Raw genomic sequence first — 16,658 nt, forward strand, 5'->3', positions numbered from 1 at the left:
CCAATTTAAACCAAAAAGGCATTAACAGTCTGATGATGTCATAAGAAGAACCCTTCAAAGTTCCACTAATAACTTTCTATCCTGTAGTTCTTTAGAACACCAGCTGTGCTTTAAACTGCAACCTTTCTGAAACAAAAGTTCTGTAAAGATCATTCAGGAGTACAGTATTTTTTTTTTTTTTTTTTTGCTTGCCACCTATGATGTGTTAAAATACTGCCTACGTAGGACACTCAATAAGTTTTGGATTTACAAGTTCCTCAAGAGTTACAATCATAATGTTCCTTTCAGTTCTTGATTTACTGCGTGTGTGTGTGTGTGTGCGTATGAGTGAAAGTGAGTAATACTCAGAGGTATGTGCTCACAGAAATGGCTGTTAAACCTGACACATCACAGCCGAGACCACCTCCCTCTTCTAATCCTCATTTCGCTCTCTCTTTCTCTCTCTCTCTTTCTTTCCCTCATCTCCAAATATCACCACCCACATCTCTCCTGCTCTCTTTTGATCCCTCGTTCTGTGGGTCCTGTGGTTTGTGGTTTTGTTTCATGCATTCTGAGTGTTCAGCAGAGTGAAGACAGATTCATCTGATTCATTCACTCTTCAGTCCACTAAACCTGACACACACACACACACACACACACACACACACACACACACACACACACACACACATACTAAAACACACCTAAAACAAAGCCTGCATATGAATTCTACTACACACTAAAGTATGCACTTCTCCAGTGATGTCAAAAAAACATCTTAAACCAACTGTTTACTGGTCAATCTGGTCTGGTTGGCTACTTTTAAAGGGGTTTGGCCACTTGTTGTCAGCCTGAGAGACAAGTTGGCCAACCAGCAAAACATTAGTTTGGACAGGCTAGGAACCAGCTAATACCGGTAAACCAGCAATCTGGTTTAAGCAGTTTTCTTTTAGGGAGTATGTCATATTTGGGAGATACTACCACATTATAAAATAATGTTTAATGATTCAATTTTTTAATGTAATAATTCACTTTGATTAAAGGTGCTTAAAGAGGATGTTTTGTTTTATACATTTTTGCAATATTACTTGAAACTGTCTTTACTAACTGATAAAAGACTATTTATTAGGTGCACTGAAAGGAATAATATTAATATTCATCATCTGTGCACGAGGTAGGGCCTTAAAAACATCAGCCAATCGTTTACGCGATCATCGCATAAACGATTGGCCCTCTGGCTTGTCAATCACTGCCGTGACGTTCCATGTGAGAGACGCGCGGCTGCACGCTCCAGTAACATTCCACACTCCACAGGCGCCGCATGCAATGTTTTTGTCAGGAGACAGGAATAACAACTGCAGATTATGAGTTACCTGCGGTGAGTCCGACATAATGAATCCACTAACACGACACAGCGAATGCCGGTGGTAAACACTCGTGTTCCAATACTCGTGCACGAGTTTTGGGAGGCGTTCCCTCGAAATGAGCTGTGAAGGAGGGGGGTTGTTCTCACGCATGCGCTCATTTCAAAAACTCACTAACAGTCTTTGGTTTCTCAGTCGACAAAAAGATCCTCTTTAGCACCTTTAACATTTAGGTTTATATACTACCATTCAAACTTTTATGGTCAGAAAATATGTTTTTTTTTTTTTTTTTTTTTTTTTTTTTTTTAAATATATGCTTTTATTCAGCAATCATGCATTAAATTGACCAAAAGAGACAGTAAGACATTTATGTTACAAAATATTTCTATTTCAAATAAACACTGTTCTTCTGAACTGTCTGTTCATAATCCTGAGAAAAATGAATCACGTTTTGCACAAAAAAAATGAAGCAGCACAACTTTTTTCAACATTCATCATAATCAGAAATGTTTCTTGAGCATCTTAATCACCATATGAGAATGATTTCTGAAGGATCATGTGACACTGAAGAACTGGAGTAATGATGCTGAAAATGCAGCTTTGATCACAGGAATAAATTACATTCTAAAATATATTCAAACAGAAAACAGTTATTTTAAATTGTAATAATATTTCACAATATTACTGTATCTTTGATCAAATAAATGCAGCCTTGGTGAGCAGAAGGGTCTTGTTTGAAAAACATTTTTAAAGGATTAGTTCACTTCAGAATTCAGAATTTCCTGATAATTTACTCACCCCCATGTCATCCAAGATGTTTATGTTGTTATTTCTTCAGTTGAAAAGAAATTAAGGTTAAGGAAAACATTCCAGGATTTTTCTCCATGTAGTGGACTTCAACGGGGTGGACTTCATAAACATCTTGGATGACATGGGGGTGAGTAACTTGCCGGGAAATTATAATTCTGAAGTGAACTAATCCTTTAAAAATCTTACCAACCTCAAACTTTTGAACAGTAGTGTATATTAAAAACTGCTGTGGAAGCTTGGAGGTCTTGTACTTTATACATGCTTTAAGTAATTGAATTTAAAACTATTTACTTCCTTAACACCTGTTTCCTGGTCTTATTGTGAATGACTTATCAGTGCATGTCGTTGCAAAGAAAAAAAAAAAAAAAAAAACAGAAATAATATATCATCCAGTCACCTTTGACCTGTTTTTTTTTCAACATACTATGATTTGGAAATCCTAATTTTGCATACGGTATAGATGGTTTGCAAATTGGGATGGAGCCAGTACAAATGAGCTGCATGACATGAAAAAACAGAAAGCTTCCAGTATGTTCCATTATTTTAGCCATTTGTTGCTCATTTGTGCCCACAAAAATAAACATAATGAGGAAATTTGGTCTGTGAAGAATATGACCCGATCTGACAGACTTAAAAAGCGTCTATGCACAGATGTAGGGAGAGGAAATTGAAGCATGGCTTAAAAGAAAAGGAAGGAAAGCATCTGATAAGAATTAAATACAGGAGCCTCTAAGCGTTTAGCACAACAGCTTCTCTGAAAATCAGAGGATTTGGGTTAAATCAGTTTGGCATGTCATCTGATGTTATCTGGCCAAGGAAGTCCCAAACTAAGAGAGAAGAGAGCAAAACACTCCAAATCAAATGTTAAGAGCTCATCTTCACTACTCTGCCTCATCAATATAAAAGAAAACTAAATATCTGATGCAATATGCTGCTGACAACTTGTACTGAACCATCACAAAACAGACCTTTCTCACAGGTTACTCACAGGCAAACAAAAGAGTTTGGAAGCACGCAAACTTTCTCAGATCCAGATCAAGTATTTGAAGAAAATGTTTTAACTATTAAAGGGATATTTCACCCAAAAATGAAAAGGTTACACTTTATTTTCATAGTCCACTATGACTAACTTTGAAACTAAATGTCAACTACTGTAACTAAACCCAGCATACTTCAAAAATATCTTTTTGTGTGTTCTACAAAAGAACGTCACAGATTTGGAACAGCATGAGGGTGAGTTAATGATGACAGAATTGCATTTTTTTTCCATAGACTTTCTTCTATTTAAACTCTATAGTCCAGTTAGCTCGAGGAAATCCTGTAATTAATGTTCTTCAAGGTGGCTGTTCATGTTTGTGAATTCTATAGATCAGAGGCATTTACTTTAAGTAGCTGGAGCATTTCCAATAAGTCAGTAGGAATCATGGGACAGACAGGAAGAAGGAAATACAGAACAGCAGAGACTCTCAACCTCTGCATCCTGTGGAGGTCTTTATGAGACAAACACAAACATGAACTCATAAATTCTTCTAAAACTGCTGATGCATCAAAGGAAAGAGGAAATCAAGTCATAGAGATGAAGTTTCACTGCCATGGATCCTTGTACACCTTAAAAATAAAAGGTTCTTTATTGGCAGTGATGGTTCCATGGAATCTTTCCATTCCACAGAAGGTTCTTTAGATTTTTAGAATGTTCTTCACACTATGAAAAAGTGGTTCTTTTAAGAACTGATGACTGAAAGGTTCTTTGAGGAACCAAAATGGTTCTTCTATGGTAGGGGTGGTCCAAACTCGGTCCTGGAGGGCCACTGTCCTGAAGAGTTTAGCTCCAACTTGCCTTCAACACACTTGCCTGGAAGTTTCTAGTATGCCTTAGTTGAAACCTTGATTAGCTGGTTCAGGTGTGTTTAACTGGGGTTGGAGCTAAACTTTGCTGGACAGTGGCCCTCCAGGAGCAGGATTGGACACCCCTGTTCTATGGCATCACTAGAAAAACCCCTTTTGGAACTATTATTTTTTTTAAAGATAGGTCAGGATATGGATACTGGTCGCTAATCACTGCTATATGGACGAGCGAGAGCAGGACATTTAAAAAAAATAAAAAAAAAAAAAATAAAAAACTCTCCTTTTGTGGCCCATGAAAGAAAGAAGGGCATATGGCATTAGAATAACACCAAGGTGAGTAAATGATTACTTAATTTTCATTCTAGGGTCTAAGAATGAGGCTTTAAGGCAATATTCAGCATTTAAAATCTAACATTTTCACTGCCAGTTTCAGTAGGAGTATGAGGAGCTTTGAAACGTTTCTGCTGACACTGATGTGTATGAAGTTCTGAGGGGTGTGGACGTCTGCGGATTTGCTCAAATGTCACAAACAATGCAACCTGCCAATCCGAACACTGCAGAGATTTTCCAATACCGAACCCCACAAAGGTCTACCAATGAGGCGTGAATGGAATTTGATCTATAAAGGCAGGATATTACACAGGCAGTGAATCATATTCATGGAACTTTGGCACCTGAGCTAGACTATAATGCAATTTCAGAGCCAGAAGTGAACAATATCCTTTGAAATTACAATTCAGACAATCTCAAAAGAAGAAAGTGGCACCCATATCTTCTATATCAGCAAGTATCTCGATAAACGTTATTATTTTCCGCTCAAATATTTTTCTATACAGATCCAGATGGTGTGCATGTGAATCATTAATGAATCTAGGACGTTGCTGTTAAGTTGCTATGGTGTTCTAGGTGGTTGCTAGGTGGTAATCACTAAACCAAGTGAAAAGAGACCAGCCTCAAATCCCTAGATTTGGCTTAGATCTATGATTTAAAGATAAAAACTGCAATGAAAAATTGCATTTTTTTTTTTTTATAAAATTACACTGTTCCAAAGTAACATTTGATAAAACAATCTATAAAAAAAGACAGGGGAAAAAAAACACCATGTTTGACTGCAAATGTTGTGATTATATAGCAATATGACTCAATAATAAATTACTAATATTACTAATTATAATAATTATTAGTAGTAATTAATAATAATAATAATAAATAATAATAATAATAATAATAATAATAATAATAATGTATATACTGTGTATCTAATATGAGTTGGTGTGCGTGCATACATATACACATTATATATATATATATATATATATATATATATATATATATATATACACACACATATACATATATACATATACATACATGTAAAACAAAATTCTTACAATTATGATTTTTCTTAAATGCATTTTTTACTGTGAAATATTAAAGTAATAAAATATATATATATATACACACACACATATTATATATATATATATATATATATATATATATATATATATATATATATATATATATATATATATATATATATATATATATATATATATATATATATATATATATATATATATATATATATATATATGTGATGTGTGTATATATATATATAAAAATTACTTTAATATTTCACAGTAAAAATTGCATTTAAGAAAAATCATAATTGTAAGAATTTTGTTTTACAGTACTACCAATATTATGGTTTTCTTCATCTTCATTTTTAAATGTTAAACCATCAAGCTTTTATTTTGGTGTAAAACTGAAGGGTTTATAACCACATCTCATTACAAAGATGGGAAAAAGGTTGCCGCATATTGCGCTTCAAATGCGTGTTATAAGTGATCCACAGATCTAGAGCAGCATTTACTGTGAAGCGAGCCTCTCTGAGACACTGAAAACACCAGATCACAAGTTGCTTGTGTAAAAGAACACAGTGCCATGATTCATTCTGAAACACACAGTGCATACATTTAATTAAATTATAGCCATTGCAATTTGATAACTGCAATTTCGTTTTTATTTTAATTAATTGTGCAGCCCTACTCCGTATATGAGAGTTTTTAATGCATCAAACTCCACAATCCCTTTCTGACCCATCGGCCACTACAAATAACCAGACACATGCACAAATATTTGCTTTCGTCTGGACAGACATGTAAAGGGGATGATTTGAGAGCAATCCCTATCCGGTGTTCACAGCAGAGAATAGCGTGTGACTTGCACAGACCTGACTCTACAGCAAGCCTTGACACGCAGCATCGCAGCACATTTACAGATTGCAAACTGTGCAGCAAGAATGTGCAGACAAACACAAGCATGGGATTTATTATTTTGGCCCACTTTGTTTGAGTTTGTCTTTCCTGTCAGTGCACACTATCATCTTCCCACTGAATGGCACAGGTGGGTTTTACCTGTAGGCCATGCCCACACTGACAGGAAATATCATTCAGATGGTCAGTCTCTGCTGTCTATAGAAGAAATTGTCCTTGTTTACAGTTTTTTTTAAAGTAGGAGTTAACCCAAAATGTTTTGTTTATTGAAATAACAACAAAAAAGAGAGACCAAAACAGCAACAGTTCAGTTTCAGAAGTAAAAATCCCAAATCACTTTTTATGGACTACAACAAACTGCTGGTAGGGACTACAACAAGCTTCTTCCCAGGTCGGTGACATCACAAACCCCAGAATTTACATAAACCCCGCCCCCGAGAACACACAACAAAGGGGGTGAGGCCATGTTGGGCTGTTTTAGAGAAGAGGAAGAGTTGTTGTAGTAGAGTGTTGTTGTCCATGCCGTCATTTTACGCTGGACTTCTTCACAAACGAGGGTCGAATTTAACGCTGGATTTGCACAAAAGATTAACATGATGTCACATGCTAGTCGGATGAGTTGAATCAACTCCACAGCAACTACATAAATTTATCCACTAACCATTCAGAAACGTCCAGTTTCATTCTAAAAGTTGTAACTTCTTCCTGAGTCTCTCCATCAGTGTCGACTCCGGTTTGAACAATGTAAGGCTGAACACCGTTACTGACAATCCTCATTTTGGCTGCGTGAGATTCTCCAGCTTTGTTGTTGTTGAGCAACCGAAGCACAAGCTATTAAAGCTCCGCCCTCTTCTGGAAAGGGGGCCGGGAGCAGCAGCTCATTTGCATTTAAAGGGACATACACAAAACGATAAAGTGGTACTGTTACACTCAATAAAAGTAGTTCATACAATTTAAACACTATATTCCAAGCCTTTTGAAGCAATTTGTTAGCTTTTTGAGAGTAATCAACTGTTACTCCTTGAAAATCTTCCCCTCTGTCATAGTCAAACCTTGTATAGTTCTTTTTTGGACATAAATGATGACAGAATTGTAATTTTGTGGTGAACTATTGCTTTAAATGAAAACAGATCCCAATGCACTAATCCTGGCAGTGTTGTAATGATTTTGAGACTCATCTGTGAGAGAGTTTGCTGAGTCAGCAGCAGTTAATGAACACTTCTTGGATGTAAATCTGACTCACACTAAGTAAAGCTGATTTATAAATGTTATTCACTCTATGTTGAGTCATCAGGACAGGTCTTAGACCACACAGATGAACTGAAGCATATATGAGCTGCAGTAAAACTCTAGAAGGCATTGTTCACTTCAACTATAATTATGCATAGAGAGAGACACTCCTAAAAAGGTCAGCATTGTTACTGTGATGGACGATATATGCTTCAGTAGAGAAGCGCATCAGATAATGCTTGCATAGTTCATTTCACCAGTCTAACATTACAGGTGTTATTATGTGGGGCCTCAAATAATAGTCGGTGTTGAAATACAAAGCAGAATCTGGACAAGAAACATCTTAAATCAAAGATGCAGCGGCACAGAAACCATATATAAAGCAGAAATGTCAAGGGAACATCTCCCCACAGTTATAATGATTACTACATCTGAACTAATAATTATGGAAATAAAGAGTGTCAGTCCTTTTGTAACATAAGATTGATTCATAAAGCACTGCATGTGTGAACAAGCATCTGAAGTTACAAAAAGTACCATGGTGCAATGATTTATAAATCAGACAGTAAAACTATGGATTGATGCGGTCAACAAGTTTGACAACAATGTAATGCAAAGGATCATGTTTTGATGTCAAATTAATGACTCTGCTCTATTTACTAATCAAATGCAAATTAGTGATCATGTGACTCTTTGAGCGGACGGTCAGATGTTCTTCCATTGATGCTCTTTGAACATCTCAAATCATCCTGGAGACCCTTTGTTCATGTCAATTTAAATTAGAAAAGAATATATTATCAACATATTAGGCTATGTCCCCCCAACCTTAAAGTATTTTGGTAACATCCTTGGTATGTTCCTGTAATTTCTCTTTAAGTGGCATGAAATACATAATTATCACTTATGATAAACACCAGACAAATAAATGTAACACTTCAGGTTTTATATTGCTAAACATTTACCCCATATAAACTAGGCACTTAAATAAAGGTAAATTAGAAAGATAAAGTCAGAATATCATTAAAAAATGTATTAGTCAAAGACACGACACTTATTTGTTTTGTCCAGATTAAAATTATGCATTTAAAATGCAATTAAAAAATCCATTAAAAATGTTATTCATACAAAAAAAATATAATAATAATAATTTACATGTCTTCTATGATGAATATGTTTTTAATTCCTGAAAACAAAGTCATTCTATATTTCTGACCTTTCCATGAAAAGGATTTTTTTTTCTTTCAGGTCAACTTGAATAGCCATGAGAATTTGTGTATGGTATATTTAATTTCGGTATATATATATATAGAAAGATAAATTAGAAAGATAAAGTCAGAATATCATTAAAAAATGTATTAGTCAAAGACATGACACTTATTTGTTTTGTCCAGATTAAAATTATGCATTTAAAATGCAATTAAAAAATCCATTAAAAATGCTATTCATACAAAAAAAATATATAATAATAATAATTTACATCTCTTCTATGATGAATATGTTTTTAATTCCTGAAAACAAAGTCATTCTATATTTTTGACCTTTCCATGAAAAGGATTTTTTTTTTTTCTTTCAGGTCAACTTGAATAGCCATGAGAATGTGTGTATGGTATATTTATTTTCAGTATGGTATATATATATATATATATATATATATATATATATATATATATATATATATATATATATATATATATATATATATATATATACACATACACACACACACACATATACACATATGTATGTGTATAGTATATGTATGTATGTAAATGCAAATAATTGTATGAAATGGTATGATCTTTTAATACTACATTAAGAACTGGGCACATACATTTAAAAAAAAATCATTTTTATCATGTCAGACACCATTGCCACAGTCACTGACCCAGATATAATGTGTTGTGTGAGATGTGCTTGTATCCTATGGGAAGAAACAGGAGTTCAAGGTGGCAGGTGAACTTCAGTAAACTGAGGCTCTGGATTTCACAATCTTCAGCTCTGAGATCATGTTAGACAGAGATGCACATGTAATAAAAGATCAGACTTACCCACGAGCACACACACAACATCCATCAGCACAATGAACAACTTGTTCTTCCTCAGATCTGACATGACTGTGATCTGTTCAGCTCTTCTGGGCTTTATGGAAACTGAAGCGACTCGCGTGATAGTCGATGCGCGTGTTCTTCCGGGTGTCCTGTGTCACCTGCGTTAAAGGTGAGCCGATGATGTAACGCGTCCTCGCTCCCGCTGAGTAAATTCACGGACGCGACTTTCAAGCGAGTGATCAAGACGCTTGAAAAGTGAGGACTGTACCGCAAACTGTTGAACTGACTTTACTCGCGCAGGTACACGCCCACTGCTGACGTCAATCCGTGTTCTCTCTCTTTCTCACACACACACACACACACACACACACACACACACTGGAGTTGAAGAGTGAAATATAACAGAAGATTTACTCGTTCAGACTAGTACAGACACACGCAAATATGATAATATTTCTTTTTTCATTATTTCAAGAAAATTATTTACTTAATTATTATAAGTGATATGTAAAATATTCTGTTTTTTATCAATATATTTTATAAAATAGAATAATATTAAAATATAATAATAATAAAAATAATTATCAATATAGCTGCTAGCAGCAGTTATAGGTGTTCAAGCGATGGACCTTCGTGCCATCTATGCTGTTAGGGTCACACACACATAGAAATTAAAGAATAAAACTACAACAACTACAGTATATGGTCTTATATGAAATTCATTAATTGACTTAACAGTATCCAATCTAATAATAACATCATTTGTGATTTACAGTTTTTTTCCTCTGTTAGTTACATTTTAAATATGTAACCCAGATATATTTTATGTACCATCATATGGATGCCTTTCACAGCAACTCGCACTGCACGTACAAGTGCGCAAGACGTGAATGGCCCTGTCCCAAATGGCACCCTAAACCCTTACGGTCTTCCTCTGAGTCCGCACTTTCACAACGTAATGCCGCTTTGACTGCTGGGTAAAGTCCTCTGCGTAGCTCACAATCGCCCTGTCCCAAATGGCACACTCCGGACTTGTGGACTTCCTCAGAGTCCACACTTTGGTCCACGCGGCAGCGCTTCCGGGTCCTAACGCTCTATCTCATACCACAAGAAAACAACAAATGGTGCTAATATACATACACGATGTGGTGTAATACTACAAAAAATATATATATAATTATAACCTTTATCTCCATACCAAAATTCCAGATGGCCAGACAATGATTCATCTTTTATAAATCATTAAAATATTAATATCTGTGACGCTGTGAGCACGGAGACTGTTGTGTAGACTGTAAGTATTTAAAATGTTTACTTTTTAAAATGATTGATGATAAATAGCGCTCATAAACGGCTGTTGATGGCATTCTCAAGTGAAACGAGTCGAGGCTTGGACCCGGAAACGGCGTTCCTTACGTCACGACTTAACAAGCGGATAGGGCCCTTGGCGCGAGTCCACGAGGGCGCATTGAGAGGTATTTTTGGGACAGACTCGATCGACACGCCGGAAATAACGGTCTGGTTGTTTTTTGACAGGAGCTGCAGGTTCGGGGATAATATTTAGCACCGAGAACAGGTTTCTTTTCTTTTGCAAAATATTATCTCCATGTCAACTACACAGCCTGCTTTTGTTTATGCCACCTGGGCATTAGACAATATATACATGCTTATTTAAATAATGTATACAGTTGTAATAATACATGTTCCATTTGAACTAAGATTACAATTTTAACATATGATAAACATGTGCGTGAGTTTCAGATGAATTTACAGGTTTAAATATAAATACTAGGTTTACATATGACTCAGTAAAGCCCTGACATTCGGTTCTATTTATTTAATGAATCATAATGCGATCGTATTATTCAATGCGCTATTATTATGTTTGAGATATCAACCACTGGTCGATGACCATAATGTTTGTATAAACTGTAGGTAACAACTGGTAAAATGTACACCGTAATGATACCTACACTTAAATATTTTCTTCTCAACCATGTCATCAATTGCTCTTGAGCGAAATCTCCTCCCATCCGTTGTCTGATTGGCATTTCGCAAGGATTCCTGGGTAGTTAAAATGTGCGGAGCCTGCATCTATGCGGGCTTCGCGGAAGACCGCTTCAAGGGTACAAAGGGGGCGCTCCTGAGCACACTTCAGAGCGTTAAAATGCTGAATGGGACGGCCTACGGACTCGTAGACTCGGCGAGCACGCGCAATTTAAGTCCACGAGACCGAAAGTCCACATGAAGTGCGCCATTTGGGACAGGGCCAGTCTTGTGGGCTCAGCAGAAGTGCGCATCGAGGGCGCATAGCAGCCGCAAAGGGGGCGCTCACGAGCACCCTTCTTTAAGCTTAAATGACGAATGGGACACCCTACGGTCTTGTGGAAATTGGGACAGGGCCAATTTCATCATAGTAGAGTACACGCGTACTTATATGCGCAGGTCACACGTGCATTTAAATTTTTTTTGCAGTAATTTGTTTATCCATAAGGTGGCAACCGTGCCCTGGGGGCGTCGAATCACAAGGTAGTCAAAGAAAAACTGCATAAACAGAACAGACTGGGCCACAGTGCATTCCAAATGGGATATATCAACCTCCGAAGGGCACTTTGGAGTGAAAACAATCAAGGCCGTCATATTGAAGGGTCGTTCCAAACCAAAGTGCTCAAAACTGGCCACTTCAAAGGGCCCTTCAGAATGAAGGATTTTGAAGGGTACAGCTGATGGACACTTCGGGCCCCCATGATCCTTTGCACAGGGAAGTTGTTTGGCATCACAGTATGAGTACAATTTGATTTTACCTATAAATGTATGTATAGTATTTTTCTATACTACTGTAATATTTATACGAGTTTTGGTACATTATTATGGTCAAAATGACATTGTATTTCAACAAAAATACTTTACAGCTCCCTATATCAGTCCATTCAAATGTTTCAAATACATAGACACAATATACAACATGGTGCGATAAACCAAAAATAAATGAATGAATAAATAAATAAACTAACGTTAAACAAAAGGCGCAGCTTGCACAATCTACTCATCGTTTTTTGGGGGTCAACCAGCGTACAGAATGTCTCGTTGATTGTCTCGTTAAGATGACGCAGAAGAGCGTTCCAAAAAAATAGTTTTTTTGACCCTTGCACCCTTCATCCCTTCGAAGCTCTCACTCCGGAGGGTAAACCCTTTGAAGGGATTAGGGCATAGGGACGAGCCCTTCCGAATGGAACGCAGGGTAGAACGCATGCAAGCTACAGCGACGATGGAGGTCTACATAGACAAGAGATTGTGCGAAGAGGTTAGAAAGTACCCTCATCTGTACAGCTCTGCCATGAAAAAATATTTTGGTTGTTAATAATAATTTGTTGTCACTCGTGGCGAGAGATTGTTCAAAACCACACATGCGTCGAATGCCTGTGTATGTGTACGAGTCAAATTAAGTATACTTTGCAAGACTGTGCTCGTACACTAAAAAACCCCCAGGGGTTTAGTATAATAAACAGGAAAAAATGTGCAAACTTGACTCACAATACAACATACGCACACAAGTTTGTTTATATATCCCGCTTATTTTAGTTCTTAAAATAAGTAAATGAACCCTGATAATCACTACGCCCTTTTATGAACCTTCTTCCTTTGTCCCAAGGATGTTTTGTCAGGTTGTGCTGTTGCTCTGATGACATTAGGGAAGTTAAACTCAAAAATACCCAAAGTTAACAAAATGTGTAGAGACAGAAAGCTAACATGTGCTTTTTACATCTTCATTTCTCCATACACAAAAGATCTCCACTGCAGAGCAGTCAAAGTGCAAAGGAAATCTCCCTATGATCAATCACCACACCCAAGAAATATCAATAAATATAACCAAAGTCCAGTGTATGCTGGCATTTCCAAGCACTCAACACATTTAGCACATGTATAGTCTATGTATATGCATATATTTCCTCAAACCAAGTAAGATATAGCGTTTGCTTTCAAATATTAACCTTCGTGACTTGAGATAACAATAACACAAGGTGATTTTCTGTTCACTTGATTAGTCAAATAACAATAACATGTGTTTTATGGGAATATACAGAGCCTTGAGTTTCTCAACATTACTACAGGAATGACAAATAGTGTGCTAAGCATTAATCCATTCTTTTTTGAGCCACATTCGCAGGCTGACAAATTCCCGAAGGAATGGTGGAATGCAAGGAGCATGTTAGCATGGTTCTGGCAGGTCAGCGTGAATATCCATCTATTGTCAACAATAGCACATTTCATCCACAATAAATATTGCTGCACCAGCTCTGGCACGCTGCCGATCTGTGCTCCTGTCGCCGAAGATCAGCTCTGTGGAGCCGGATGTATGTGTGACACTGCCCTGGCCTGTGTCTGTCCAAACAAAGAGGGATTTTGTTGGGAATTCCAGTCACAGGAAAGATGGACCAGCGGTGGTGAACTCTGGCCTAAAGCCACAACATTCCCAACAAAATATTCCCGAAGCTCGCCTAGCGACCCTCTCCGTTGTCTTTTCCTCTTCCGTAGTCTGGTTTATCTTCAGATGCAGCTCACAAAAATTAACATTATTTTACAATGGGATTGCTCAAATCTATTAATGTGTAAATGAAACAATACGGGACACTTTATTAGGTACACTTGATATCTACTGTATCTACTCAGCCAATCACATGGCAGCAACTAGTGCATTTAGGCATGTAGACATACTGTAGTCAAGATGATCTGTATCAACGGTTCAGTCTGGGACTAGTGGTGTAATGGTGTGGAGGATATTTTCTTGGCATACTTTGGGCCCCTTTAGTATCAACTGAACATCATTTAAATGCTACAGCCTACCTGAGTATTGTTGCTGACCATGTCCATCCCTTTATGACCACAGTGTACCCATCTTCTGATGTCACAAATCTCAAATCTTCGCAAACTGGTTTCTTGAACATGAGTTCACTATACTCACATGGCCTCCACAGTCACCAGATCTCAATCTAGTAGAGCAGCTTTGAGATGTGGTGGAACGGGAGATTAGCTTCATGGATCTGCAGCTGACAAATCTACAGAAACTGTGTGATGATGTCATGACAATATGGAACAAAATCTCTGGGGAATGTTTCCAGTACCTTGTTGAATCTATGCCACAAAGAACTAAGGCAAAAGGGAGTCCAACCCAGTAATAGCAAGATGTAACTAACAAATACCCAAAACCAGTTAGAAATGAGTTCTGCCTGATATCCAAAACCGGTTAAGATTGGGTTCCGTCTGATATTGAATTGAATTCCGTCTGATAACCAAAACCAGTTAGAATTGAGTTCTGTTTGATATCCAAAACCGGTTAAGATTGGGTTCCGTCTGATATTGAATTGAATTCTGTCTGATAACCAAAACCAGTTAGAATTGAGTTCTGTTTGATATCCAAAACCGGTTAAGATTGGGTTCCGTCTGATATTGAATTGAATTCCGTCTGATAACCAAAACCAGTTAGAATTGAGTTCTGTTTGATATCCAAAACCGGTTAAGATTGGGTTCCGTCTGATATTGAATTGAATTCTGTCTGATAACCAAAACCAGTTAGAATTGAGTTCTGTTTGATATCCAAAACCGGTTAAGATTGGGTTCCGTCTGATATTGAATTGAATTCCGTCTGATAACCAAAACCCATCAGAATTGAGTTCCGTCTGATATCCAAAACCAGTTAAAATTTAATTCTGTCTAATAACCAAAACCAGTAAGAACTGCGTTCCATCTGATAATCAAAACCTGTTAGAATTGAGTTCTGTCTGATATCCAAAACCAGTTAGAACTGAGTTCTATTTGATATCCAAAACCCATCAGAACTGAGTTCTGTCTGATAACCAAAACTGGTTAAGTTTGAATTCTGTCTGATATCCAAAGCCCATCAGAATTAAGTTCTGTCTGATATCCAAAAACAGTTAGAATTGCGTTCTGTCTGATGTCCAAGACCAGTTAGAATTGAGTTCTGTCTGATATCCAAAACCACTTAGAATTGAGTTCTGTCTGATATCCAAAACCAGTTAGAATTGAGTTCTGTCTGATGTCCAAAACCACTTAGAATTGAGTTCTATTTGATATCCAAAACCCATCAGAATTGAGTTCTGTCTGATAACCAAAACCAGTTAGAATTGAGTTCTGTCTGATGTCCAAAACCACTTAGAATTGAGTTCTATTTGATATCCAAAACCCATCAGAATTTAGTTCTATTTGATATCCAAAACCCATTAGAATTGAGTTCTGTCTGATATTCAAAACCCATCAGAATTGAGTTCTATTTGATATCCAAAATCCATCAGAATTGAGTTCTGTTTTATATCCAAAACCAGTTAGAATTGAGTTCTGTCTTATATCCAAAACCAGTTAGAATTGAGTTCTGTCTGATGTCCAAAACCCATCAGAATTGAGTTCTATTTGACATCCAAAATCCATCAGAATTGAGTTCTGTCTGATATTCAAAACCCATCAGAATTGAGTTCTATTTGATATCCAAAATCCATCAGAATTGAGTTCTGTCTTATATCCAAAAACAGTTAGAATTGAGTTCTGTCTGATGTCCAAAACCACTTAGAATTGATTTCTATTTGATATCCAAAACCCATCAGAATTGAGTTCTGTCTGATATCCAAAACCAGTTAGAATTGAGTTCTGTCTGATGTCCAAAACCAGTTAGAACTGAGTTCTATTTGATATCCAAAACCCATCAGAACTGAGTTCTGTCTGATAACAAAATTGGTTAAGATTGAATTCAGTCTGATATCCAAAGCCCATCAGAATTAGGTTCTGTCTGATATCCGAAAACAGTTAGAGCTGAGTTCTGTCTAATGTCCAAAACCACTTAGAATTGACTTCTATTTGATATCCAAAACCCATCAGAATTGAGTTCTGTCTGATATCCAAAACCAGTTAGAACTGAGTTCTGTCTGATATCCAAAACCAGTTAGAATTGAGTTCTGTCTGATGTCCAAAACCACTTAGAATTGATTTCTATTTGATATCCAAAACCCATCAGAATTGAGTTCTGTCTGATATCCAAAACCAGTTAGAATTGAGTTCTGTCTGATGTCCAAAACCAGTTAGAACTGAGTTCT

At 36.7% G+C, this 16,658-nt stretch overlaps 1 protein-coding gene across 1 annotated transcript in view; it reads right to left on the bottom strand.

Moving 5' to 3' along the window:
• plpp2a (phospholipid phosphatase 2a) overlaps window positions 1-9,849 on the bottom strand; it is a 39,696-nt gene extending 29,847 nt beyond the window's left edge. The window contains exon 1 of the mRNA XM_048163221.1: window positions 9,556-9,849. Within this exon, the coding sequence (XP_048019178.1) occupies window positions 9,556-9,619 (64 nt within the window). The 5' untranslated portion in view covers window positions 9,620-9,849. The remainder of the gene's footprint in view (window positions 1-9,555) is intronic.
• Window positions 9,850-16,658: the final 6,809 nt, after the last annotated feature.

Source organism: Megalobrama amblycephala, linkage group LG17, assembly GCF_018812025.1.
Source record: "Megalobrama amblycephala isolate DHTTF-2021 linkage group LG17, ASM1881202v1, whole genome shotgun sequence".
Classification (NCBI taxonomy): domain Eukaryota; kingdom Metazoa; phylum Chordata; class Actinopteri; order Cypriniformes; family Xenocyprididae; genus Megalobrama; species Megalobrama amblycephala.